The sequence below is a fragment of the Misgurnus anguillicaudatus genome, chromosome 12 (genome assembly GCF_027580225.2).
Source record: "Misgurnus anguillicaudatus chromosome 12, ASM2758022v2, whole genome shotgun sequence".
Classification (NCBI taxonomy): domain Eukaryota; kingdom Metazoa; phylum Chordata; class Actinopteri; order Cypriniformes; family Cobitidae; genus Misgurnus; species Misgurnus anguillicaudatus.
This window is the reverse complement of record NC_073348.2, coordinates 29,087,845-29,114,037: the sequence shown is the minus strand read 5'-3', so window position 1 is coordinate 29,114,037 and position 26,193 is coordinate 29,087,845. Positions and strand designations below refer to the sequence as shown.

Below are 26,193 nucleotides of genomic sequence, written 5' to 3'. Positions count from 1 at the left end.
GTATATGTGTATGTATATGGAGCCAAAATATTATGTGTGGATGAGTTTTTGTCGATATGTTTGTATGTAAAATTAGCCTATATAAAAGTGTCAGACTTGTCTAAATATCTGAAAATAAGCTGTAAAAAGGGATTGATGATCACTGGTCTGATTGTATGTTATTTTGTGTAATCATCATTCAGTTTGAATTTGATCTTTTAATGTAGCTGATATTGCCATCACTTCTAGTTGACTCCCGAGTTGCTTTCATTCCAAAATGGCGGTTTTGTGTGGCTGCTGCTGGGCGCTGGTGTTGCAATGGAATGTTCTATTGAGTTTCCCCTCTTGTGCTTCTATACTCTTTGAAATAGCTTACCTCTCATCCATTTAATTGTGTGTCCAATAAAAAGTCTGATTGTTTAGAAAAGTAACATCGCTCTACAACAAGCCATATAATTAAAGTTATCAATCATGTCTCTAAATGAGCCTCAGAGCTCACATAAGTTGCATAAGCATATGACTGCTCTGTAAAGCTCGATCATTCAGCTAATGTCACGTGGGACTTGCTCAGAGTCTTCTGAGGCTGAAAGTCTGATTATGAAACTATTTCAATAGATTTTGCAATAAATTCCTAGAAAATGCTTTCTCTTGTGCACAATTTTGCATTATGTTTCACTATCCAATGAGTCACTTTAAACATGTGTGTTTCCAAGTAAAAAACTAGAGGGAGTGTTTGTGTGGCAACTAATGTGAATCACTGATCCATGATGGGTTTTCTGGAACAGATTATCTACACAAGCACACATAATCGCCAGCAGGTCCTCAGCGAAGATTTCAGGCACTTAAAGAGGACGAAATGGCCTCCGGTGATATGTTTGTGACTGTGTTTCCTGCAATCCTATATATTGTATATATACACACAAATAATGTACACATATACATATATACAGTGCAGGATGTCCAACTTGTAAATCACCAGATCTGTCAGATCGCTTCCTTACTGAATCGACCCCATAAAACATAATTTATTATTGGGAGACAGGGGATGACGGTGCTGTATTTGGACATAGATGATCGTACAGTAATTGCAAATAATGGTAGTGTGGCTGGGTTGGAGCTCATCTTGAGAGGAGGGAAGACTGTAAAATGACTCTGGAGAGCTTTCATTTTCACCCTTCAATTACGTTCAAGCAATCTGTCTGGATTTCCTGTCGAAACCTCTAATAACCACCCCCCATATACAAAGAAAGACACATGCATAGCGTTTTAGCACAGGATGATGCCACGTGGCTGATATTGAGTGGCCCAGTGAGGGCGCATTTCCATTTTGGCTCGAGAAAGGCAGCATCATTTTCCGAACGGGAGCATGAAGTGTGTTTGCGGGCCCTTGAAGAGTTTTGTGTGAGGGGCTGAATCCCACTTGCCACGCATTGGCCAATCACATTCTGCATTAAAAGCCCACACTGACAGAATAAAAACTGACCTCTGTGAGAAAGGTCAGTTGATACTTGCACTTCATTGAGTAAGTTGGAAATGAACCATGGGCTCCTGATCCCAGTGCTATCCCAAAAACAGTAAAAACAACCTTTACTAAGCATTTTTACATTCTACAAAAAGCTAAATCAAAACGCTCACTGTTGCCTCATAAAAGATCAGGGCTGTGCCGTTTGTGTTAATAAAGCGTGCAGGGTCAAGTACTTCATAGCTCATAGGTATAAAGGGGCACATCAGGGAGTGTGAAGTGTACCCATAAATGTACTTTCAGTACCGAGCTCTTATTTGAATGTCATGGTGGCCGGGCAGAGAGCAGGCATTGATCTGATTAACAGCCAAACCATTAAGGTACAGGGAAACCAAAAGCCACAGTAACAGAGAGAGGGAGAGAAAGAGTGGGAGCGAGAGACCTTCCATTAGCTCTTTCATTTGCATCACTTTCTAAAAGCTTGCAGAAACTTTCCCTCTGTAGGTTAATGAGCAACTACATCTTTAATATGCACTTGCAAATAGTAGTTTGCAAAATTACATATTTATTCTGTCTCACAGACTTTCTATACTATAATTACGCCGGTTTCGAATGAGCTTTTTAGGTGGCATATGTCCTAGACAGATCCTTGTGTTCAAAAACAGCTAAGATCACTCACTGACTAGTCGGATTTAACAACACATTCATCATTTTCCACCTCTATAAGCATCATGCACAAATGTATAACTTCAGCACAACTGTGCAACAAACACAACCCTGCAAACACCTTGCATGGTACAGCTGGCATACTACTAAAAGTAAGCGGTTCAGCGGTGCAGTGGCGCATGTGAGAGACGTGGATACACCTGCATGTATAACGGCCAATGTGACATTCTTCAGGTTTCCTGACACCTGTAGGACTTTGCACTGCTATTGTGTTTCACTTTCTTGTTGACCTACTTCAGCAGCACACGCCCTTTATCATAAACACTGTCATTAGGCCAGGCGGCTGTCAGTTAGCACAGCTCTATGGCAGGTGATATTTGCTTGATATGCGGAAGGAATGTGCTACCAAATATCACAGAACAAATACCTTTCATCTACTTTTTTTAGCTGAGCCTGGTGGTTAGCGGCAAAGCTTCTGGAGGCTTCTATAAACTGCAGCTTGATAAGCTATTATTAACCCTTTTTGAGATTAGGGGGAAAAAAATCCCACCCCTTGTATAATACACCAATCATACCAATGGTTTTAAGTTAATAAAACACCCAACAGTCACAAGCAAGTACTAGGCGAAAAAAATTAAACAACTGCTTTATTGTTAGTCACTCATTTACCTACAATAAAAAGATTATTTGAAATGCTGAGAACTAAGCAGCAGCCAGGGTATATCTGGAAGAATAGAAAGATGAGGTGTGGGTACTGAAGTAATTAGTCTAGAATTTACTCGTTCCTCTCTGTCCATCCTTTATCTGAAGGTTCCCTGCAGGAGTCAGCGCACCAGGCCAGCGACATGACTCATCAATAAAACACCTGGCAGTCTGCTGCGCAGCAGGACCGTACAGAAAAAGAGAGTGAGAGAGAAAGAGTGAGAGAGTATGGTAATAGCAAAAAGACCTCTCAGAGCCGAAGCACAGATGAGATATCTATCAGGACCTCCTGCTGCAGGCCAATCTGCTTCACATGCGCGCGCACACACACAAGCGTACAAATTACCGGCAACACCCATACACAAATCACTATGAATTATTAAAATTGTTGACAATCATTTGCAGAGGATCTGACAAACAAGCTTGTCCATTATGCAAGTGCGGCTGTGTGCTCTTCAACTAAACAGCTAAACCTTAAAGTGGTCTTCACGATCTGTAATGGGGCGAGGACGGGGAGATGGGAGGTGGCAGAAAGGAGAAACTAGCGTATGGGGGGGTGAGACATCACAAGCTTGTTTTATGACTAAATCAATGCTGTCACAACCCCCTCATCTCTTTCATATTCGCACATACTATAATCCACGCAAAGTCAGATGCTTTGAACATGCTCATGAAAAACTGATGGGATCCAGGAACTGTATTGTTCAAATTAACGAACAGTCAGGACGTTAAAAAGAAAAGAGAAAGAAAAAACAGTACTGCAACAACTAAAGCGAATGTCAAATGTATTACTTAGTAATAACTGCATATACACTCACCTAAAGGATTATTAGGAACACCTGTTCAATTTCTCATTAATGCAATAGTGTAATGGTGTGGGGGATGTTTTCTTGGCACACTTTTAAGTGCCATTTGGGCATCCTTTAAATGCCACGGCCTAACTGAGCATTGTTTCTTTTTATGACCACCATGTACCCATCTTCTGATGGCTACTTCCAGCAGGATAATACACCATGTCACAAAGCTCGAATCATTTCGAATTGGTTTCTTGAACATGACAATGAGTTCACTACAGTAAAATGGCCCCCACAGTCACCAGATCTCAACCCAATAGAGCATCTTTGGGATGTGGTGGAATGGGAGCTTCGTGCTCTGGATATGCATCCCACAAATCTCCATCAACTGCAAGATTGCTTTCATCACCTTGTTGAATCAATGCCACATAGAATTAAGGCAGTTCTGAAGGCGAAAGGGGGTCAAACACAGTATTAGTATGTTGTTCCTAATAATCCTTTAGGTGTGTGTATATATTTCCAAAATGGCAGACCCGTCAACATATGTGGAGCGGTCTAATCACATTTATTTGTATGCATATCTATGACCAGAATATCCTAGAAACTCGATTAAATAAAAATCCACCTAGCAATTACACAGAACACCCTAGAAACCACATAACAATGCATTGACAAACATACAGAACATCCTTATATTATGGAAGCAGGATTTATATATTTTTTAGAAAATCTGTTTTTCAATGATTAGTTTTCCTTTGATGTATCAGACGATATTAATATACAGAAGAAGAATATTAAATTAATGCCTAACATTGAATCTACCTCTATACAGTCACCAACAGCAGGCATTTTTAGCTTTAAGTAAGCCAGTAAAGCCGAGTTTATTGTGAGCACTTCCTAGCAGTTATCTCGTCCGCAGCCTTCATTCCTCATCTCCTGCTTCATTTCCACTCCAACCTTGTAGAAAACTTCAAATTCAAGGTTGAGATGAGATTTTTACAGTTCCGCTATGGCGCGAAGAGCACATGCAGTAAACAAACATCACTCAACCTTAAAAAGAAACCACAACAACTGCGTTTAAACGCTGAAAGAAAAGAAGAAAGAAATTGCACTGCTGGGGGGCTTCAGAGGAATCTTTAGATGTTATGAGCTCTTAATCTCATCTCAAAGTTTTATTCACACTTTTTTTATCTCTTCGATTTTTACCGCCTCAGTTTGGTCTGCGTGCCGTGAAGGACCTGCAGTTTCTCTGATACAGTGATACCTTTGTGAGATTAAATACACAGAGCTTCACAAAAAGCAACAAAGCTTTATTCGTTTATTTTATGAAAGGTAATGCATGTTTTATTATGGTCCAGTGTAAACAGATACAGAGCTTATGCAATATAACGAAATAATATTCAAATAATGAAATGGAAATGTGTGGCTCTGCTCAGGGCTAAGTCATTAACATGCAAATGCTTCCAAACACCAATTTCTGTGGCCAGAATATTTCATCCGCTCATTAACAAATCCTCCCAGCCCTTATGTTAAATTGGCTAATTCCTTGTATGCGGACCTAAATGCTATTTGAGAGCAGAGATAACAGTGACAGCATGTAGGATATTACCCGCAATTGTATGAAAACAAAATTGTGGGGCAAACATTTTCTATAAAAGAGCAATTTCAGTCTCATTATCCTTCTATAGTGAGTCCTTAGAGACAGCAGGCGCTCCTCACCGCTCACAGCGGTCCGGATTCAAAGTGCAAGTTCAAATTACAATACAATCAGTTCAATTAGGAGAAAAGTGACTAAAGACTGGTGCACATCAGCTTGCTCAACCATGCATGACAGTGTTTCCCACAGGATTTTGAGGAGACTGTGGTGGTGATGACGTGACCTGCTAATTAGCATATATGTGATGTCGTCATGTCGTGTTTGCGTTTGATCTAGTGTTGGCACCTGAAATATGTTTCACTTCTACTCTTTGATCTGTATCTGTATTTCATCTGTATTATATATCAAATTATATTTTAAGTCGAATTAAGCTGTTTTAAAAAGTGAAATAAAAATGTAAAGGGGAATCGTGAAAATTCTATTTGTGGGGGCCAGTGTTGATTCTGTGGTGGGCCACCACAAATAAATCTATGTATGGGAAACACTGCATGAATCTTGTATGTAATACATTGTAATTAAAGTTTAACAGAAAGAAAATCAAATTCAGATAAGCAATGAATGAAGCTTTTTCTGAACACTGGGCTAAATAAAAGGTATAGTTTCCCAAAAAATAATATTATATATGTGAATAATCACCTCAATCTCTTATTTTTGTATAATATTAAGGTGAATAGGTTCTTGTGGCTTTCACTGCATAAAAAATATTATCCAAGATAATTACACTTCTGTTCCACACACAAAATGTATACGATTTTGCATGCCGGGGAAGTAAATAATGACAGATTTTGCATTTTTGGGTGAACGAACCCTTAAAGGATAAAGTACACTAATCAACCCTTTGAGGCTTAAAGTTGTCCCCCAGTTCCCCCTTTCATCTCTGACCTGCACATAAACAGAAACTCAAAGACAGAACTCTTTGAAGTTGGGTATAAGAATATTAATTCCAGGCTTTTCCGTCTCTGTTTCTGGGGGCTGGGTTGCCTGGGTGGTGTGTGCGTGAACGTCTGGCGAAAACAGCCTTGTGCCAATCAAAACAAAGAACGGGGACACTTCTGTCTCATCAGACCTCTGCCTGGTTAAGGTCTACCCCGGGGGAAAGAGAAGACACATGTGCCTCAGGAAATGAAACGGGCAGGGGGTTGGGGGCTGGTTTTGTCAACGCGCCTTGTCCCCTGCAGAAATTCCCCTTAACCCCACCCTGTCTATCAAGCCTTTTTGATATACTCCTACCACATCCTGCACACCCCCATCTCTTTGTTTGTGCACCAGCTCCTCCTTCCCTTTCAGCTTTAAGTATTACAAATTATACAACCATTCAGAGCTTTGCAAGCACCCTTTGTATGCCTCATTTTGACAGTCTGTCCCTGCTCTGGCACCCTGCCCTGGCTGCTACAAAGTACTCTTCATAATCACACTTATGATTAATTAAAGTGATAGAGGGAAACTCTGTCATCATTTACTCGCCCTCATGTCGTTCTAAATTTACATGAGTTTTATTTTCTGTGGAATGCTGACATATTTTGACTCTTCTTAATTTTTCTTGTTAGTGAAAGTGAATGGAGCAACAATAAACAAGGCATCTATACAACTGGTCATCTAACAGCCAAACAACTGCATCATAAACAGTCTGGATAAAGATCAAAATCAAAATATCATAACTTTTATGGTGCTGTCATCATTTTAGAGCTTGACGTATTTCCAGTGACGTTCATAATATAGCTGAAATTTTTTACATAGCAGTGGTCAGTACATTGGTAAACAGTGACAGATTCTTATTTTTAGGGGGGAAACTATTCCCTTAAAGAGAAAAAATAAAAGCTACAGAGAGAGAACGAAAGAGAATGTGCTCTGCAACAGAGATGAGCCACAGAGAAATCAATCCCATCACTCCTATCACATTGACATATTGATTCAAATCCACTTTCAGCTAAATATTATCCCACAAACCATAATCAACTCAACACGCCGTTTATGATGAATCAGCTTTTGAATGACCAAAAATTTTCATCAATTTTTTTTAAAAAGCCTAAACGGTTTCATTGATTAGCTTATCTAATAAACTAAATAACAGTCTCTGCTGGCATCAGTGTTTCAGTCTATGTGTGCACGTGTGTATGTGCACAAACACACACACGTCAGCTATCACAAAGGCATTTGATTAGCGTGTTACACAGGCCCACAGTAGCCATCCAAGCATCCCACTGATTGGTCCCTCACAGCCAGCTCTCTGTGCCAGTTGGTCTATGGATTTTAGAGAGATTTTATCCCATTTCACTGAGTCAATTACAACATCTCTCTCTCTAACGGTCTCTGTGACTATGTTAGATAGAGGTTACAAATGTGTAGGCTACAAATGTGTAGGCGAGTATGATTAGCCAATGTTTGATATAGCATACAGTACCACACAGTATGTTCATAACAACATGGCCAAATTAACCTGCTTGACTAATGCTGACTTCTGTTAATGATTATAACACAGTAAAGGTTAAATACTTCACTGTATTTCCTGGTGTTATATTTTCATACTGGCTGAATTAAGTAAAGTACATGTTCAGTGAGAGATGCAAATTAAATAAGTAATGCATTAACAGTAAAAAATGCTAAAGGAAGTATCACATTTACATAAATAACTCACACGCTGTCGCACACATTTCGAAATGATCCAATAAAACTTCAAGAATTACATTATAATCTCATTACAATTTGACCATTGTTCACTTCACATGAACAAAACATTCATCAAACATGTGAGTGTGTCAGTGAATGAGTGAGTGAGTGAGTGAGTGAATATGGACTGGAGTGAGTGAGTATGGACTGGAGTGAGTGAGTGAGTGAGTGAGTGAGTATGGACTGGAATGAGTATGGACTGGAGTGAATATGGACTGGAGTGAGTATGGACTGGAGTGAGTATGGACTGGAGTGAGTATGGAGTGGAGTGAGTATGGAGTGGAGTGAGTATGGAGTGGAGTGAGTATGGAGTGGAGTGAGTATGGAGTGGAGTGAGTATGGAGTGGAGTGAGTATGGAGTGGAGTGAGTATGGAGTGGAGTGAGTGAGTATGGAGTGGAGTGAGTGAGTATGGAGTGGAGTGAGTGAGTATGGAGTGGAGTGAGTGAGTATGGAGTGGAGTGAGTGAGTATGGAGTGGAGTGAGTGAGTATGGACTGAGTGAGTGAGTATGGACTGGAGTGAGTATGGACTGGAGTGAGTGAGTGAGTGAGTGAGTGAGTATGGAGTGGAGTGAGTGAGTATAGACTGGGGTGAGTGAGTGAGTATGGACTAGAGTGAGTGAGTGATTATGGACTGGGGTGAGTGAGTGATTATGGACTGGGGTGAGTGAGTGATTATGGACTGGGGTGAGTGAGTGATTATGGACTGGGGTGAGTGAGTGAGTATAGACTGGAGTGAGTGAGTGAGTATGGACTGGAGTGAGTGAGTATAGACTGGGATTAGTGAGTGAGTGTGTGAGTGAGTATGTGCTGGAGTGAGTGAGTAAGTTTAGACTGGAGTGAGTAAATATGGACTGGAGTGAGTGAGTGAGTGAGTGAGTGAATATGGACTGGAGTGAGTGAGAGAGTGTGTGTGTGTGTATGTGTGAGAGAGAGAGAGATATACAATACAGACGGTCTCACCCCAGACAGATAATTGCTGTTGGCTCAAAGTCTAATTGTGTTCTAGCTGCCGGATCTAAAACACGCTGCATGTTGTTTCTCTCAGTCAACGAATGCTATAAAACCCGCAATCACAAATACACACAGTACACCATGCAGCCCACAACCAAAAAAATAACAACACACGCACAGACTTGTGTTCTTCTCATGTTCAGCATTGAAACATCAGCCCAAAAATGGCACCATACTTTTAAAAGTGGTAGCTGTGAAAGAAACTATTTATGTAAACATCAAAAACAAATGTGTGAAACTGCTTTTTCACTAGTCAAAATGCCAACGTTTGTGCAACTGAAAGAAACGGAAGAACAGCGAGACACAGGCCAGCATATGAAAGGCATAAATGTTTGTGGTATTGACACCCTGACTAGTAAAGCAAAAGATAGTGTTTATCTGATGTTTAGCTGTTACTGTTTCAAACGCATTGTATTTTTGAAATAAAAACGTTCAGTGAAGCGTTTCATTTCCCGAATCATATGACATTTTGCTTCGTTTAAGAAACGGACTGAAGTTTAGGTTTTGGTAAACGGCCGAACTGTCAAAGGAAGAATTACACGTACAAAAATATAAACAAGAACTTGAAAATTGCATGCAAAAACAAGTGATATGCACACACAAGTACAGAAACGCGAATTAACACTGAACATACTGTACATTATATATTAAAAGTGCACTATACTATATCTATAATATATGCATATACAAAAAGCTGAACGTCCTGCATGGCCTGCATGTTTCACTTAGTGTTATGACAAAGAGCTGTTCTACAGGTTGTAACTGCTTCTGTCTCTTTTTCTGTACTCAACACAAGCAAAACAGCTTTGTGTCTGTCTCCACTTCTGATTCTGCTATTGCACCTCTATCATAAATTAGTGATGTGTGAATAGGAGATAAGTCATGTAATGTTTGTGTGGGTTGGTTATGCATATGTCTTTAGACAGCAGGTGTAAAAACATGTTATCCCATTAAAGGTTATAGCTCAGAGTTTTTTTTTTATATGAGATTCAAAAGATAAAGTGTATAATTTTTGCATCCTTGCATTAAATTGCAATAATTAGTGTTTTCAAGTCCTACCCTTTCCAACTTTCAAAATCTTAATGTGCTTCCCAATTTGTTATCATTCCTGTCTAGGATAAACACTTTATCAGATTTTTTCTTACAGGTGTATCTGGTATAAAGAGACAAATTCAGTAAAAGGTTTTGTTTAATTCTAACTGATCCTAATCAAGATAATGTGGATACTGAAGTCAGGCCAAGATATCTGAGAGCAGTTTGGTGTGGGCGCCAGCCTGCACTGATCACAGATCAGTCGTGAGTCACCGGTTTAGCCTCAAACCCATAACTGCCTTCAAAACTGAACCTCAACTGACTGCAATGACTCTGAACAGCAGTCGAACAGGACATAGTGGCCTAAGACACGAGCGCAGGACAACATGCAGCGTCTAAACCAAAGCCCACCATCAATCATTCCAGATAACGAATAAATGTCAGTATTTGCCCTTGTCGGCCCCTGCCTGGCGCCTCCACATGCACTCGCATGTACAAATACACACATACCACACAGACACAAGCAAACAAACTTGGACAAAAGTTTGCAAACAAACTCAAACATATCATGTCCTTTGCAGCCCAGATGCTGCAGTTTCACTTCACAAGTAGTTCTTCGATTCAACTTTTATTTTGTTACAGGTTTTTTTTTCCATTTTCAATTAAATTAACTATATAATTATATAAAAACTGACAGCTGTTTGCTTGCGACTCTATACAGAGTATGATGAGAACAGGTCAGGACATGCTGAAGTTTTTTTATATAAAAACATATACACACATTCTGTCCTCTTCACTTCCTGCATGAAGGTTACATTTCCTGTAGTGTTAACATTTCTGATCTTTAATGAATGCCAAGCGTGACTTGAGTGGTCAAACGGCTTTCTTCATTATTATAAAGAAAGGACAGATGAATAAGATGGCATCTGCGCGCCCACAAAGTGACTAAGCACGTGTCATTGAGCTCCTACAGTCAGCATTTCTAAAGAAAGACTCCATCCTCCTCTTCACCACCCACATGCTGCACCTCTCACTGGCATGACTTGAGCCATAGGCGTATAATTACTAGACGTCTCAACCCTGCTCATGTCCGTCTCACCACATCCTAGCAGATGGGCTAAAGGCCTCGAGCTGTGAGCACTTATGACCTGTAAGGGGCGGTTTGTAATGTATTTCCAACATGAAGCTTAGTAAAACAATGCTTAAACAGGAAATTGTATTGACCTGCGAGAATGTTAAGACTAATTTTAAATAGCATAAATTTGAAACTATGATTTATGTTCATATAGTTAGTTATTTTATGAATTATGAAGGCCCAAAGTGTGGAAAAATATTTTTTACTGTATTTTTACTATATTTGCATTAAGCAGTTTTAAAACCTACTTGGCAATTAAGGTTGTTTAGTGGAACTTTTCAGAAAAATCCCCTTGAAGTCACTTCAAAGCATTTAAGTACATATAAAATGTATGTACATATATACATGAAATATATCAAGTATATGGATGCAAGATCAGATTACATATGAATATATTACAAGAAGACACATGAAGTTTTATGAAGACATAATTTTTAGCTATATGGCCTACCCGCAGCCAACAACAAATACTAGCAGCATAAATTCTCTGTGTATGATCAGGGAGTAAACGTACAGGCATCGCACATCATAAGCTGGATGAGGATGGGGAACTCCCAGTAATTTTCTCTGAGGAGAGTCTGCGTCAGTGTGTGTAACCGGCTATTCTGGGTGATCCCCGGTATGATCGCATTGAGAAAAGGCTGAACTTTCAGTAAGCCGGTCCTCTTCAAAACCCTCATGCGGAGGGGAGACTCCATCATTCCTTTCTCCTGTGTCACTTCAACACGCTGCCTTACTCAAGCTCATGAGTAAAAGACCCCTTTCTCTACGTAGTTTATTTACCTAACCCATGTGTTCTCTCTTCTGCCCTGTTTGCCAGCAGATGGTTTCCGTGAACACATGCATAAACAGACAGATAAATATTAGCACATTATTGATGCCTAAAGGCATTTACTATAAAAGAACAGCAACCAGCATGCACAATATACAGCACACAGTAAGGTCTTATCTACACAGCAAACAATAATCACGATAGCAGCAAACACATATGATTCTATATAACATAAAATGATAGACATAATGTAACCCGTAGAGCTCAAAACCACAGAAAGTTACAGCTGTGGACTCTGACAGTCAACCGATAGTAGATACCGATAAATAAGTTGGTCCCTACTTGCCGATAACCGATTAATCGGCCGATATATTTTGAAACGGATACTGGACAAAAAACAAACATAACACTCAAAGTGAAACAATGCTGAAATTTATTACAAAAGTAATAAAACAACAGTACTGAACCAGAAAAATGTGCTAAATGTATAAATAAAAATATATTAATTATATTAATAAGTATTGAAGTAAATACTTCTGTGAAATACTCCCACTGGTAAAATTGTGTATTTACATAAATGTATGTATTGTGTAATTACATAAATGTGTAAGTTTGTACTTTATTGGCTTCTATTTAAATGTTTAAATGATTTATCAAAATAACAAAAGATGTATTGCAGTGATAATAAATAAAACTAAATTCAGATTTTGATTAGTTGGATATGTTAATGTAGCCAACAGCTGCATATAGTTCGCTTTCTAGCGTTATTAACTTAAAATATGGATAAACGTAACGAGCTGGAAATAAACTAACGCAAATCAATGGTAATAATCATGACATTAAACATATGGGTTGGACTTATCTGTGTGTATTTTTGTGTAACAGTTTGAGGTACTACTAATATTATTATCCTGTCAGCCTTTACGACAAACTGTTGTTTCTCTGCTAATGCAGCATCTATTCAGCAAATTAATTACTCTGAAAAACTATTGTCATGGTTTTTTTGGCGATTGTTCCACCAATGAACTTTCGGTGCCGATTAATCAGCAAAACCGATTAATAACCGATTACCAATTAATCGGCAGAACCAATTAATCGGCCTACCTCTAATGCATATGTTCTCTTCCTAAAAAAACAATTTTGTAATTTTTAATAATGTAAACTTTACTGTATGTATACTTTATAGCTGTGATGCTTACAATAGCCCCCAAAGCCAACAAATACATTAAACCTGAAACTTATGCCAAGATCTACATTTGAGTATCACATAAAATTTAATAAAACACACACCCCACAATTGTATAGCACTTACTATTGAACTCTACTGGGAGTACTTACAAAAAATGTGTATAGATAATGTAAAAAATAAAGGTTGGTCACTCTGTCAGGTTGCCTCAATTGTTTTTGTGCAATGGGAAACTTCTAATTATGCGTAAAAATTCCTGTCGGTGCAAAGCTAAGCTCACTGCATACACTCCTCATATTCCTTTAAGTACGCTTTCCAAGTGAAGGATTGCCTGTGCTAACCAACTGAGTGGATATCCTGGGGATAAAAATTTTTTAACCATCACTTCCAGAACACATGAAGATGTGTCTTTTCATTTCCTGTAATAAAGTGAAACTATGTACACAGGGTCTCCTTAACAAAACAACATACTCCTACACACCCAGTGACCACTGGCTCTACATAGCAGCAGGATCGATTACTGTGTTTGTTGAAGAAGCTCTACATCAGTTTCAATGTCTTCCTATTTATTCTGCAAGTGACCCACATTTTGATATATCATAGCATTTTACTGCTAGTTTACAGTGCAAAAACAAAAAAAAAAGAGATTTTAGATCAGCTTTACAATGATTAGCTTTATGAAATCACCTACAAACCCTGTACCCTCAGCTCAGACACAGCCTAGACTGGTATAAAGAGAATGGACGATTCAAGCCACTTCCTGTTTGAATAGCTCTGCTAAAGTGATAGGGCTGATACACATGCTCGAACTAACCTCTGACTGCACTTACGGGTAGGAAATCAAATTGTGCTGATGTAACAAGGTGCATGTGACCTCACATTATTTCATGCCTTGTCCCAGCAACTCAGTGACGTAGATGACTAACTGTTAAAATGCCAACCCATATTTTTCACAATAGCTTTATTAAATCACAAATTTGTTTCAGCAAGCAGCTTCGCATCTATCTGGTAACTAATTCCATAACGTCTCTAGCTCGCAGATAGTTTTACAGTGTATAGTCCAAACAAATGCCAAAAACAAAGTAAAACTATACAGTATCTACAGCCTAGCAACATCCTGTTTCCTGGTAAAGCACAACAGAGCCGAGCAGATTGTTTGGTGATTACTTTAGGAAGCTGCAGAGGGTACGGCTGTCAGATCGGTCATCACAGGCAGAAACTTACCACAACAGCTGGACAGATTTCCCATGTGTAGAAATCAACTGCTCTGAAAAGCATGAGACATCTTACGCTCTGCACCAGACAGAGATAATCTGAAAGTCTCCACAGAGGGTCTAAAACTTTTGGAATCATATCTAAAATATTAAACAATTCCGACACAATTTAAATTATTAAAAAGTCCATCTCTAAAAACGAAATCGCATACTGTGACAGTACGTACCGATTAAATGAGGTACCCACTTATTTAAAATACTATGTTTTAAATAGTATGAATTTGGGTTACTTTGAATACAATTTGGATGTACATTTTTTGAACCGGGCTTGAACCTTTTTGCTGTGAGAAACAAGTACAATTTAACCGCAAGAAACTATTGTTTCCCTGTTCATTTACATTTGAATGCAGCTGTGTTACCGCGTCCCTAAATTTTAAATATGACGCTGCCTCTTCTTTTTCATTGGTTAACTATAAATCCCACTAATTTTTTTCTATTCTAGGAACCCTGACCAAAAATGTTACTAAATCCTTATTTTTTGTCCAGTAATGTGCTCGTTCCCATAACACCACATCAGTTTCCAATAGCAAATGTCAAGTCATGACTTTGCTGGGATGTGACGTAAACAACATTTTCTTGGCTTTTAATATGTCCTGCCACAGTATCATTTCCCAAATATTTTAATAAGAAAGAAACATTATAGATATTTACTTTCCCCCAACCTTTTTGTAAGGGCCATGGCCTGGCAGCTAATTCACATGTTCTTAAACTTTGAGCTGTTGTGCTTCCTTGGGCGACGCAAGTTCAAATCTGGCATTTCCAGATCCTGTCGGCTTTCATAACCGCAACATTTCCTGTCACTGTTTCTGTTGTAAGTGGCCAAAAGATGAATTATAAAACAGATCATGTCAAATTTTTTCGCTCTGTCTATTGAGAACATGCCTCAAGCAAGTAACACAGGTAGCGTGGGTTCTTATATTTGTTTGCAAAAGTTCCAGAGGCCAGAGAACTGTTCTTATGAAATAGTGATGAGTGTTTCTCCTCTTGTTTCATAATAAATCTGTTCTTGGGCTATCTGTTCTCAGAGGACGCTGCTTCCGGGAAAGTGTGGATCAATATTGGTTTCAGTTGAGGAAGGTTGTTGGGAGGATCTATCCGGCCTTATCAGTTTGATCTGAGCCTTTAAAAACAACATACACACCCACAGCTTGCAGTGGGGGCTTGTCCAAGCACTTAGCCATGATGTTTTAATTAAAAAAAAGGTCTGGGATATCCGGGAGGCTCATTATTCTAATTAAAAACAAGCAATTCAGAATTAAAAGTTGATAATGAACTAATGAGGTAGCTATTCGCTACCTTCAGGGCACCGATACGAGAAAGCCGACAGGTAGGAATGTACGAGATCTGATGCTACTAAACAATTTCCATTGACATTAATGGTGCCTAAAAATAAATAAACAAATATATTAAAAGGCAACACAATTCTAGGGTGTTGTGGGTGCTTGTCATCACAAAGCCATGTGATTGCTTGGGAGTTTTGGGTGGTTGCTAAGAGGTAGCGAGGTAGTTTAGATATTATGGTGGAAGTATAAAACCATTTCATCAAATTAATTAATTTAAAAAGGTAAACTAAAAAAGCTAGGGTTATCTAAAAACACTCATTGTGTGTTTTAACAAAAATAAAGAGACTGCACGGCATCTCTCACACCCAGAAATGAGTGACACATCCCCCAGTTTGAGTGACAGACTGAAGGCAGCCAATCCCAGAGGGACAAATCCAGTCTGACAGTTTAACAGGCTTTCACACCGAGGTAGCGAGTCGGTCACAGCGCTGCGGGCGGTTTCAGGGCCGTGTCACACTGAGTCGAGTCTTAGGCAAGTTTCTGATCAGAGAGAGAGAAGAAAAGAAGATGCTGCCAGCTCAGAGTTTCCATCCTGTGTACTTCAACACACTCTGACAGCACAATGCACAGCCCGACAGAAACGTTTATGTGGTCCCTCTGATGAGGTCACCGCTGTTATAGCGGTAAAAGACAAAAGCTATTCAGAGATCCAGCAGGTGTTCTTCTGTGGCTGCTTTAAACGTCAAGCCTGAGGTTCATCTACTCGTACACATAAACGGTTCATTTCTATCTACTGAATGTATAGAGACAGCTATCATAGAATTCATGTACAGCCCCACACCTTTAAGAACACAAACATAGTACCCAAGTAGCTTGGCATCTATTTCCTATATAGGCGGTGTTAAAACTACAAATTGAATTGGTGCTCACCAAGGTTCTCACTTGGTGCAAAATCACAGAGCAAACACAAAAACTGGGTTTGAATTAGTTAAAAGCATTGTAAGCGATTTCAGTATGAAAAAGTATGTATAATTGTAGTCAATGCATATTTGAAAGTTTGCAGGGTAACCAGCGCACTACGTATTGGAACAGATCTACAGTTTTCGCAACTGTACAAATGTAACACAATTAGGCTACTGAAGGATAACATGTTTCATAAGGATATGATCTGTATGTAGTCAGTGTTTTAAGTGCTCAGACTCCAAGCTGTTTGTTCTCGGCCTGTCTCCAGAGATTTCATTCAAAACAGCAGTGGATGGTGACTGGGCTCAGATGGCCTGCTGGTGTATGTGTGTTGCAGAACATATGAGAAGGAAACAGAAAGAAAGAGGCAAACGCATCACAATAAATCAAGCACGTCAGCCAGACTCCCAGAAGACCAGCAGCACCTAGACACGAACAAAACAGTCCCATATGGACACCCGCGAAAGCTCACTGGATACTCCAAATGCACTCCCCCTAATATGCACACGCACTGAACACCCCGCTAGGGATATTCAAAACTACTCGTATAAAAATCAACAGTTCTGTGGGTTACTTTAATGACTTTTTGACTAAATAGCCATAAGGAAGGCCTGTGTAATTATTCTGGCTTCGGGTCCACCTGATCCAGATTGAATGCATTTTAAGAGGGTATTTACATAACCAAATTCCAGATGGGGTTCAACATAATTGGACTAGAATGCAAAGTCGTTAATGTCTCACTGTCTACAGCTAGCACCATTAAATAGAAAAAATAGAAAAAAATGTTTCTACATTCACTAAACAACGAGTTGGTGTGGGATAGCTAGCTGACCCTCACAACCTATCCCTACACGCCATCCATCCCCTAAACTAAGGAAACAAGGAAGGTTTCTGTTCTGTAAAGCACACATCTTCCGGTGCTGAATCTCACCAGGACCAAACCCAGAACTCTGAGGGGACATAAGTACAAACATGAAACAAAAGGCCTCTTCTGCTCCTCTACTCTTTCTCTCTACAAGACATCGAACCACATGCGACGCAGCTGTCGAGACAACTATTGATTTGCTGTTGGGTTGATCTGAATCCATTCTGAAGTTCCACCTGCTACCTGCGCCCTTGTTAAAGAAAAGCAGCACTGACGCGTATTAACTTAGACTAATAGTCACTGAAAAGACAAGGAGCTGTCACAAACGGCTTAACGGAGGGCTCCGGTTTCAACTTAATTCATTCTCACCACTAGGAAACGTGTGACACCCACCCACTCAGTTCACAAGCACAAACAGTGCCGCAAGACACTGGAGATAAGCGACAAAGACTGAAATAAAAAGACGGAGAAAACAAGGGACGTATTAGGGAGCCAAATGCAAAAGAGGTGAGCAGATGTTCTGACATTTAAAACCACCAGCAGACACAAATGAAACCTCAAAAGCTCATAATTTATCAGATGTACACTTTGGGTGGAAAGCGGAGGCGTCCAGTGTGCAAGCTTTTCCAGATGAGATCAGCCAGGTTGAACCGCTAATTTGGGGTCTCTAATAGAGCGGTGGCGCTTTAATGAGCCTGCTGACAGTGTGCTTTAGCGCATTAGTCAGTTCATATGGTAAAGCCCCTCAAAATTTGAGACGCATCTTAATATTTTCCCCTTTAAAGCTTTGCCTCTATAGGTACTACTATGGGACAATTTTAGTCATTATATAGCGTATTTGAATTAACTCGAAATTAGCATAATTGTACAGGGTTTCCTTAAAACTGACTATTAGAGTAGTTATTAACGCAACACACATACTACTCAATTTAGAAAATAGTTTTGGGGGTAAGGGGGCCACCATCTCTTAGATCTGCTCGATAAGAAACTTGTCTGTGCTCATGTTAAAAGGATAAATGCAGACAGGAAACAGGATGTTGCGGGGCACTTCCTTTTTAGTGTATTTTCTTCCAGATGACCAAAACAGAGAGGGTTAAACAGTGCTGTGCACCGGATCACAGCAAGCAATATTACAGATACCTATGAAAAATGCAGCTGAACAGATTTTGTTGCATAGACAGTCTTGCACAGAAAGATTGAGTTGCACAGTGTGTCCGGTATGTGTGTATGCATCTGCCCTTCCTCTAGAGGTCAAAAATACAAGCATATTTCCTTAATAGTCTTAGCCACAGTCTCACAAGGTGTTTATAACGCTTGATCCACAAATTTCTTAAAATTTTTAAAATACAGACTTCTCCGATGAATGCTGCTTCCAAGCAGCTCAATGTTCAAAAGCTGGTCTTTGATCCGTGACTTCCTCAATAATGAAGTGTTTTCCATCATTAGCCGGGCACAAGATGAACCTCATCATCACACTGCAGAGCAGACGCGAGGTAACTGAGGCGTGGTGGGCTGGGGGGTTTCAGGATATATGGTGTGCGATGTGATTGGCGGAAAATTGAAGGATGCTAATTGCACTTTTATCCAAACACAGACCTTCACTCATTAATCACAGCGCTGGGACGACGTTTGACATGGCAATGTAAGAGCTACAAACAGAAACGTGGTCAAAATGACACCGCAGGAGGATTTATTCGGCCCTCCAATGCAGAACGGATTTCCTTTAAAAAATTGAATATAACAAAGAGAAAAAAGACAAAGGAGTAACAAGAAAGCAGGGAGAGCCCTAATCAAAATCTGGCTCTATTCCACTGTTATTTGGCTGTTTGAACTTCATTGTGCCCGTATGTGTGAGTAAACCACAAAAAATTTGGGGGTTAGTTTACAGTGATAACTATTAGCAGAGCCAACTAAACGTTTGTTTGTTTGTTTGTTTGTGTGTGTGTGTGTGTATAGATGCAGCTGTAAATGTCTGATGCAGGCGAGTGGAAAAAGGTTTAGGGACCCATCTTCGTCTATGGGAAAGTCATTAACTTTGAAGGGGTTTTTTTAGCTTGTAAATAACTCCAATTAACTCAGGGCAACATGCCCTTCTGCAGACTATCAAGTGTACTAGGTACTGGCAGATGTGTCATACATACAGTCTTAAAGAGCATATAAAAGGCACATAAACAATAACAAAAGACATTTGCTTAGATTCCTGATGTTTTGGGAGACTACCTCTTTGTTTTATTGATTATCAAATGAAATGAAAATATTACCTTAAAAATAACAGTGTTAACTAAAGCATTAGCTAAAATGTAATTTGTAAAGTAACCTATTAGAGATTAAGCAAGTGTGTAGTTCAAAAAGCAACCAAACAAACATGCAACTACTTCTTTATTACAAAAAAGCATTGAATGTTAACTTCTCCTTGCCAAAAAAACTGAGTTCATCTTTTGGAGATGCCCTCTGCATTTGCTCTTTGCTTACTTAGAATCAAAAGAAACACAGAACCTTCCTTTAGTTCCCCTACCGAGCAGTTTCAAATCCACAACTCTGTTTCCATCAGAGTCTGCACTTTCACTTCAACTTCTCGTCACTGACGCAGACGACGTCTTGAAAAAAATAGAGCTGCATCAGTGACCTTTTCCACTGACTCCCAAGAAAAATCTCATTTGTTGCTGCATTAGCAATTATGTTTAGTCTGTTCTGACAAAGCAGGAAGGTTCAAGTGCCATTCAGTGCCATTGAGTTTTAAGGGTGTGTTTCTGTGTGCTGAAGGGCTGTTAATGTAACATTAGGCTCTGTGTACCTTAATGTGTTGAACCTTTCTGTTTACTCACAACAGATGGTAATGGGCTCCAAAAGATGGCAGTTACAAGCAACCAGAGCACTGTGTTTATCCACAGTAAGTGTTCTCTGCTGATAAAAAAAGAGGTGTGTGATATGTGCAAAGCTACATATTTTTCAAGCTAAAAGGGCATACATACCAAACGCGAAATTAGTCAAAGTCAATGCAAAGGCGCAAATAGACGCGAAATCGCACAGGGCGATGCGAATGCCGTGAATTGTGCGGCACAATTGCCACAAAAACACTCAAATGCATCTTCGCGCAAGTTGAAAATATTCAACTGAAGCGAAACTTTTGCATGACACAAAGTTAACACCCGCAAGTAATCTAGAGCGAGGAATACAATGCTTCATGTTTGGTGTGTACGCACTTGAACGACTAGTTGTTTAGATGGTCTTAAGGATGCCCTGTAAAATTAAATCTTACCCCATTGTCATTAGAGCTGAAAAGCAATGTAATAGTTTACATAGTTTGCTCAAACAGAGCGTTTTGATGTCCAATTATTCTGCCAATCACAGAACGGGGTATCTAAAGACGTTGCAGACCTTTACATGTGTAGGATTGTGTACAAATTTGTGGTCAAACATGAATTAAGGATGGTTCATGAGTGAGGGCGGTAAACATCCTGTGTTATAAGGAGATTGTAAACACTCCCGAGAGCAACTTACATCAGTGTTCAGGTCTACATAGGCAGACATGCAAAGATAACAGCAAATAACAAAAAACAAAAAAATCCAAAACTTTTAAACGGGGAGTTAAACAGGCTGCTACATACAAGCATATAGCCTTCTTCTGAAGGGATATTAGATGTCAAGCATGCCGTACAAAATTCTGAGCTTGAATAATTTCCCCTGCCTTTTTCATTTGTGGAGGTGACAGGGATGCAAAAAGGAGCGTAACCCAGCAACCTGCACTTCCATCAATTACCTACACACGAGGATAAATACACAGTGTGATTTCACAGTTAAAATGAATGTGCGAATGCAAAACAGCTCCCTGGACCGTCCCTGCTGTCTGTGGCCTGCTTAAAGGCCAAACCTCAGCTATTTATTTCAGCGAGTTTGAAAACAGAACATCTAAAGACTCTATCTCTATCACACGTCAAAACCACAGGAACATTTAAAACATTTGTTTAACTTCTTGGTGCATGACGATTTAGATACATATAGAAGTGTGCAAGTAAGTGAGAAAAAGTTGCAGGCTTCTGTGAAGTTCTGCATTTCTTTTGGTCTACTGCACACCATGTTTTTTTTCACAATGCAATCCATCTCTGCCAAACAAAAAGACACCAAAGAAAGAAATAACATAGTCCAAGCTTATGAGATCATGATCATGAACTCCAAGCCATTTCAGACCTATATACAGTGAAGCCTGCCAACATCCTCTAGATTCGATACATCCGGCCCATTCATGTCTGTTTCAGACCGCTGTTGTGCCTTGCTTTTAACGTCAATACTAATAGATAGTAATGGATTTAGACCGTTCCAGTAAGGAGAACAGAACCACAGTATAATCATCAAACATGGTCGACGCTGTCAACTCACGTGCACTTGCAGAAAACCATCTGAGAATGGGCGTCTATATTACCGCTGTACAATTTAAAAGATAACAGCTGTTCAAAATTTACTGATGTTAAAAATTGTGCAATTGATGAAACAGAAAACAAGAACTGGTTCCCTTTTTCATCTCTCAAGTGGCTTCATGGTAACTTTTTTCTTTGCCCACAGCTGTCATAAAATGTAAACACAGCAGATTAAAAACACAGATGTGGTCAAGAAGAGATGTACAAAAGGGGGTCAATACTTAAAAGCATTGCAGGTTTTACCTCATCACACTGTATTGGTATTCTCATTCCAAATATAGATAATACAGATGTATTCGCATGAATATTTTAACATGAACATAAGGAGAATCTGAACTCAATGAGAAATAAACTCCCACAGCCAAAAAACGATGAAAGTGAGTAAATGATCAAACACACAAGGATCACAAAATCATCATATTGTGACCCAGAAACTGACAAAATATAATAATGAAAGGATATGATTTTTTCTTTGGGTAAAAATATGTTAGTGCAAAAACTTTTTAGATTTAATTGGTTTACTGTGAATTGATACATATCAAATTAGACATTTTAACTAACTAAAAGTTACGCGACTACTTTTATTCTCCACATACTCCATTGCATTTTGCATTGCAGAATGCAGATATGATATTTATGGCAGGAGGGTGCTGAGAGGGGAGCGCAGAAAAAAGCGATCCATTGTTGGTCTCAGGAGCAAAAGTATAATTACAACAGCATATGCAGGGCCTCAGTGAAGATGGCTGGCGGAGAGCCGGGGACCAGTTCTCCATACTGATGTCTCCCCACAGCCCCACCACACTATGAATGAACTCTCCTCTCCACAAGCCACTTCTCTGGCTCTTTAATCCTATTGACTTTTCTGTCTATTCCTTAGTTGCTTTTTCCTCTTTTCACCTGCAATCTCTAAAAAGACACATTACTGTTCCGTCCATTGTGTAGGACAGGAAGCCAAAGGCTGCGAGTCGTAATAGAGGATCACTCCCCAGAGATTAGAAGCAGAATGGCATGACAGACGTGTATAGGCTGTCAAATGATATCTCTGCTTTTGTCCAGAGTGCGAGTCATGGCTTCTGGATACAGCAGGGGTGTCAGACCCACCAGTGTCTTCAGGCAAAAAAACAAAAAACAAATGCTGCTTTACCGCTCTGTCACCCCAAAAACACTCATGCATTCAGCCCCTCTACCATACACATGGCTTTGCTGTATCATTTCATCTCTGCAATTAACGAGCTGGGATTGAAAAAAATGACTTAAACTATTCTGCCAAAAGGCAGGCCAGAGTCGCTATTCAAAAATACTGGGACGTAAACCAACAACGAAAGTACTCTTATTTCCTGGCAGCATCAAACGTCTTACTTTCAAACAGTGCATCATTTACCTAAATAGTCAGTGGCCTAAATGCAATTTAATCGACGTTGGGTTGCACTTTAAACCAGATACTGGGAATGTTACGCTTGGCTGTCAGTAAAACCGAATGCAAAGATTTTCCCCTTTAGTCAAGGCCTGTGTTTCATGTCTGAAACGCACAGGCCGACCCAGTGTTCTAATGGCCCCCGGGGAAAGCGTTGTGTATGTGTCAGCTTATGCCTGGGACACACTTGGTCTGGTTGGCCCAACAAGAGTTCAGATTAAACAGGGGTCAGCCTCCTTTATTAGGGCTTCTGTTCTTGATCAGAGTTGTATTTCCATGACAATTAGTTGTGATTCAAGTTGATGTAAAAACTCAATGAACTGACCGATGGGAAGTCACATGACCTGACCTCTTCCCTTGTCCATCTAGCCGAACAGATTAGTGTCGAAAAAGAAAGGACTTTTCGAGTTATCGGATTGACAACCGTGATAAAACTTGAAAGTGACCTTAAATACCATCTGCTAGTGTTAAAACAGACATCAGCAAAAGACATGTACAACAAAGGAGACAAAGTAAATTTGCAGGATCCCTGCTCTGTCCACAGAGCCTTGTCCTTTCATTTCACAGTACAAAAGAAAAAACAGACCACAATGGCAAGTTGGCAACTGAACAGGTCAAATGTAAATCAGACCATGAGGTAAAGAGGCGTCTTACCTGTCCTGTGACTGTTCTTCATACATTCTCTCTTTGGCTTCCTTAAAGAGGCGGATGGCTCTTTTGGATTTCTTCATCAGGCTGTCGATGTACACTTTGAAATAGTCGTTCTCGCTTAGCTGAACAAGTCTTTGGCTCTCCTCGTATTTGCACAGGATCAGCCTCAGGTGCTGGTAAGCGTCAGGTAAGATATCCAGGATGTACGGAGGACTGTTCTTCAACTGCAGCCTGGGGTTCTGACATAGCCTTACTACAGAGCAACATTGACTTTTGAGCCACATCCATGAAACAATTTTCATTAAACACTGTTAAATATCTATATGTAAATGTGGCAAAACGTAATTATATAACCTTACAGAATGTATGCAATGTGAAGCGTTTACTCTGGGGTAAGCAGGGGAAGTTTGTTTGATATTTATCAAACAGAATATGATTCCAACATATAAGTTAAGATTAATAAAATGCAATGTTGATATTTATAAGTCTCTGTATGTGTGTATACATACACCTCTCAAGAGAGAAAAGATATCTAACAGAATACTGAATGTTTGGTATACATAGATAGATAGATAGATAGATAGATAGATAGATAGATAGATAGATAGATAGATAGATAGATAGATAGATAGATAGATAGATAGATAGATAGATAGATAGAAAGAACATTATACATAACAAATACAAATAAACTTCCCACGCTTGCCAATGAGCAAACAATGTCACACTGTATCCAACAAGCGACCTTATGGAAAACTGTATGAGCGCGGGACAAGAGAGAGGAAGCGCTGTTGCGTCATCACCAGGAACACTGTAAACACACTCACTACTTTGTCCATGAGTTTCCATGTCTTCTCTACGGTCCTCCTGTCCGCGGCCGCTTGCTTTGGGGGTCCGACAGCGTCGTGGATGGCGTCAATAATGCCTAAAATACGGCCTTTCCGATTGTTAGGTGGGCGTCCACTGAGAGCAGTTGCCATTTTCTGCACACTGTAACACAGAGACGAAATGTCGCTCCTGAGGTAACAAAACACACGCGAGCAGATGTGACCAATGAATACCTCATAACCAGCAGCTACTAGACATAGGCTAGATAGGCTAACTTACTTTATTCTTTAACTTAACCAGTGCGTCTGTACTAAACACTAATGATCAATAACTTTAAGTTTACTTTCCCTTTAAAACTGTAAAGTAGATATTTAAAACAAAAATTAATGACCAGCCACAGAAATGTAACTACTTAAAATTTCGCTGGATTTGTCTTTTGTATCGCTGTGCAAGAATCCAGTTTTGGTGTTGTGTCGTTAAAAAAAACATAATGTAACAACTACATTGTAATATAAGCAACTTATTCCGAGCAAGTATTTAGTAATTCACTTGTAATTGTGCCAACTGCTCTTTTGTATCACATATAAACTCCAGTCTTACTGCGGCAAAAGCAATACAGTGTAGCTGCCAAGACAGGGAATGTCAGTGGATAGTTCCTGAGTTGAAGCTTTAGGGAGGTCCCTCCACAACAAATTACAAGAAAAGCAACAGAAACACAACGCCGACGCCGGGAAGTCGTCACATCTCTGCCCAAACTATCCGCTGTTGTCCCGTATCCTCACACAGAAGACGGTTAAAGTCCGTTAAATCCCGCAATGATATGCTCGTGACGCTACTCGGTTTAAAATCAGTTCGCTTTAAACGGCTGTGGAACAAGAGCAGCGAGAGCAGCAGGGAGGAGCCGAGAAGGCGGGGTCGATGAAGCAATCGCTCTCGAGCGTCCAATCAGAAGGCGACACTCTTGAAGGAAGGCGCGCGGAGGTGATGGAGGTCTCCAGTGACCAATAAGAACGAGGACTTTAATGCATGCTTAATGTTTCCGTAAATGAAGAGGCAATGAAATGCGGCGATGCGTATTTGTGGGCGGTCTCGGTTATGCAAATTGTATTCAGTCATATTCACTTTCTCCGATGGAAACAAATTTTTTTGTTTAGGTGACCTGAAACCACGTGGGTCATTGGCTGAACATTATGTCTTAGTGTTTTATAAAGGAATTTATTGAACAGCTTCTTCCTGTTGCTTTCGTGGTTTTTTTGTATATTAGAGGGTTTTGTGTTTTAAAATTTTAGTGGACAATTTACCTTCATCAATACGTCAACATGTTGAATAATGGTGGTTTAAGAAGACTAATCATACATGTACACACACACACGTTTTGGTTTCCATGTTTTGTGACGTAATGGTTTTTATACTGTACAAACTGTATATTCTATT

At 39.7% G+C, this 26,193-nt stretch overlaps 1 protein-coding gene across 5 annotated transcripts in view; it reads right to left on the bottom strand.

Annotated features, from left to right (window-relative positions):
* Positions 1-25,636, bottom strand: part of cblb (Cbl proto-oncogene B, E3 ubiquitin protein ligase) — a 63,886-nt gene extending 38,250 nt beyond the window's left edge. For 2 of the 5 annotated variants that reach the window (XM_073874307.1, XM_073874311.1), the window contains exons 1-3: positions 25,360-25,636; positions 24,762-24,921; positions 23,935-24,188 (exon numbers count right to left, since the gene is read on the bottom strand). In XM_073874307.1, coding sequence (XP_073730408.1) covers positions 23,935-24,188; positions 24,762-24,911 — 404 coding nt within the window. In that variant the 5' untranslated portion in view covers positions 24,912-24,921; positions 25,360-25,636. Of the gene's footprint in view, positions 1-23,934; positions 24,189-24,761; positions 24,949-25,308 lie in introns of all 5 variants that reach the window. The other 3 variants (XM_073874309.1, XM_073874308.1, XM_073874310.1) reach the window with 3 other exon arrangements.
* Between the last annotated feature and the right edge of the window lie 557 nt (positions 25,637-26,193).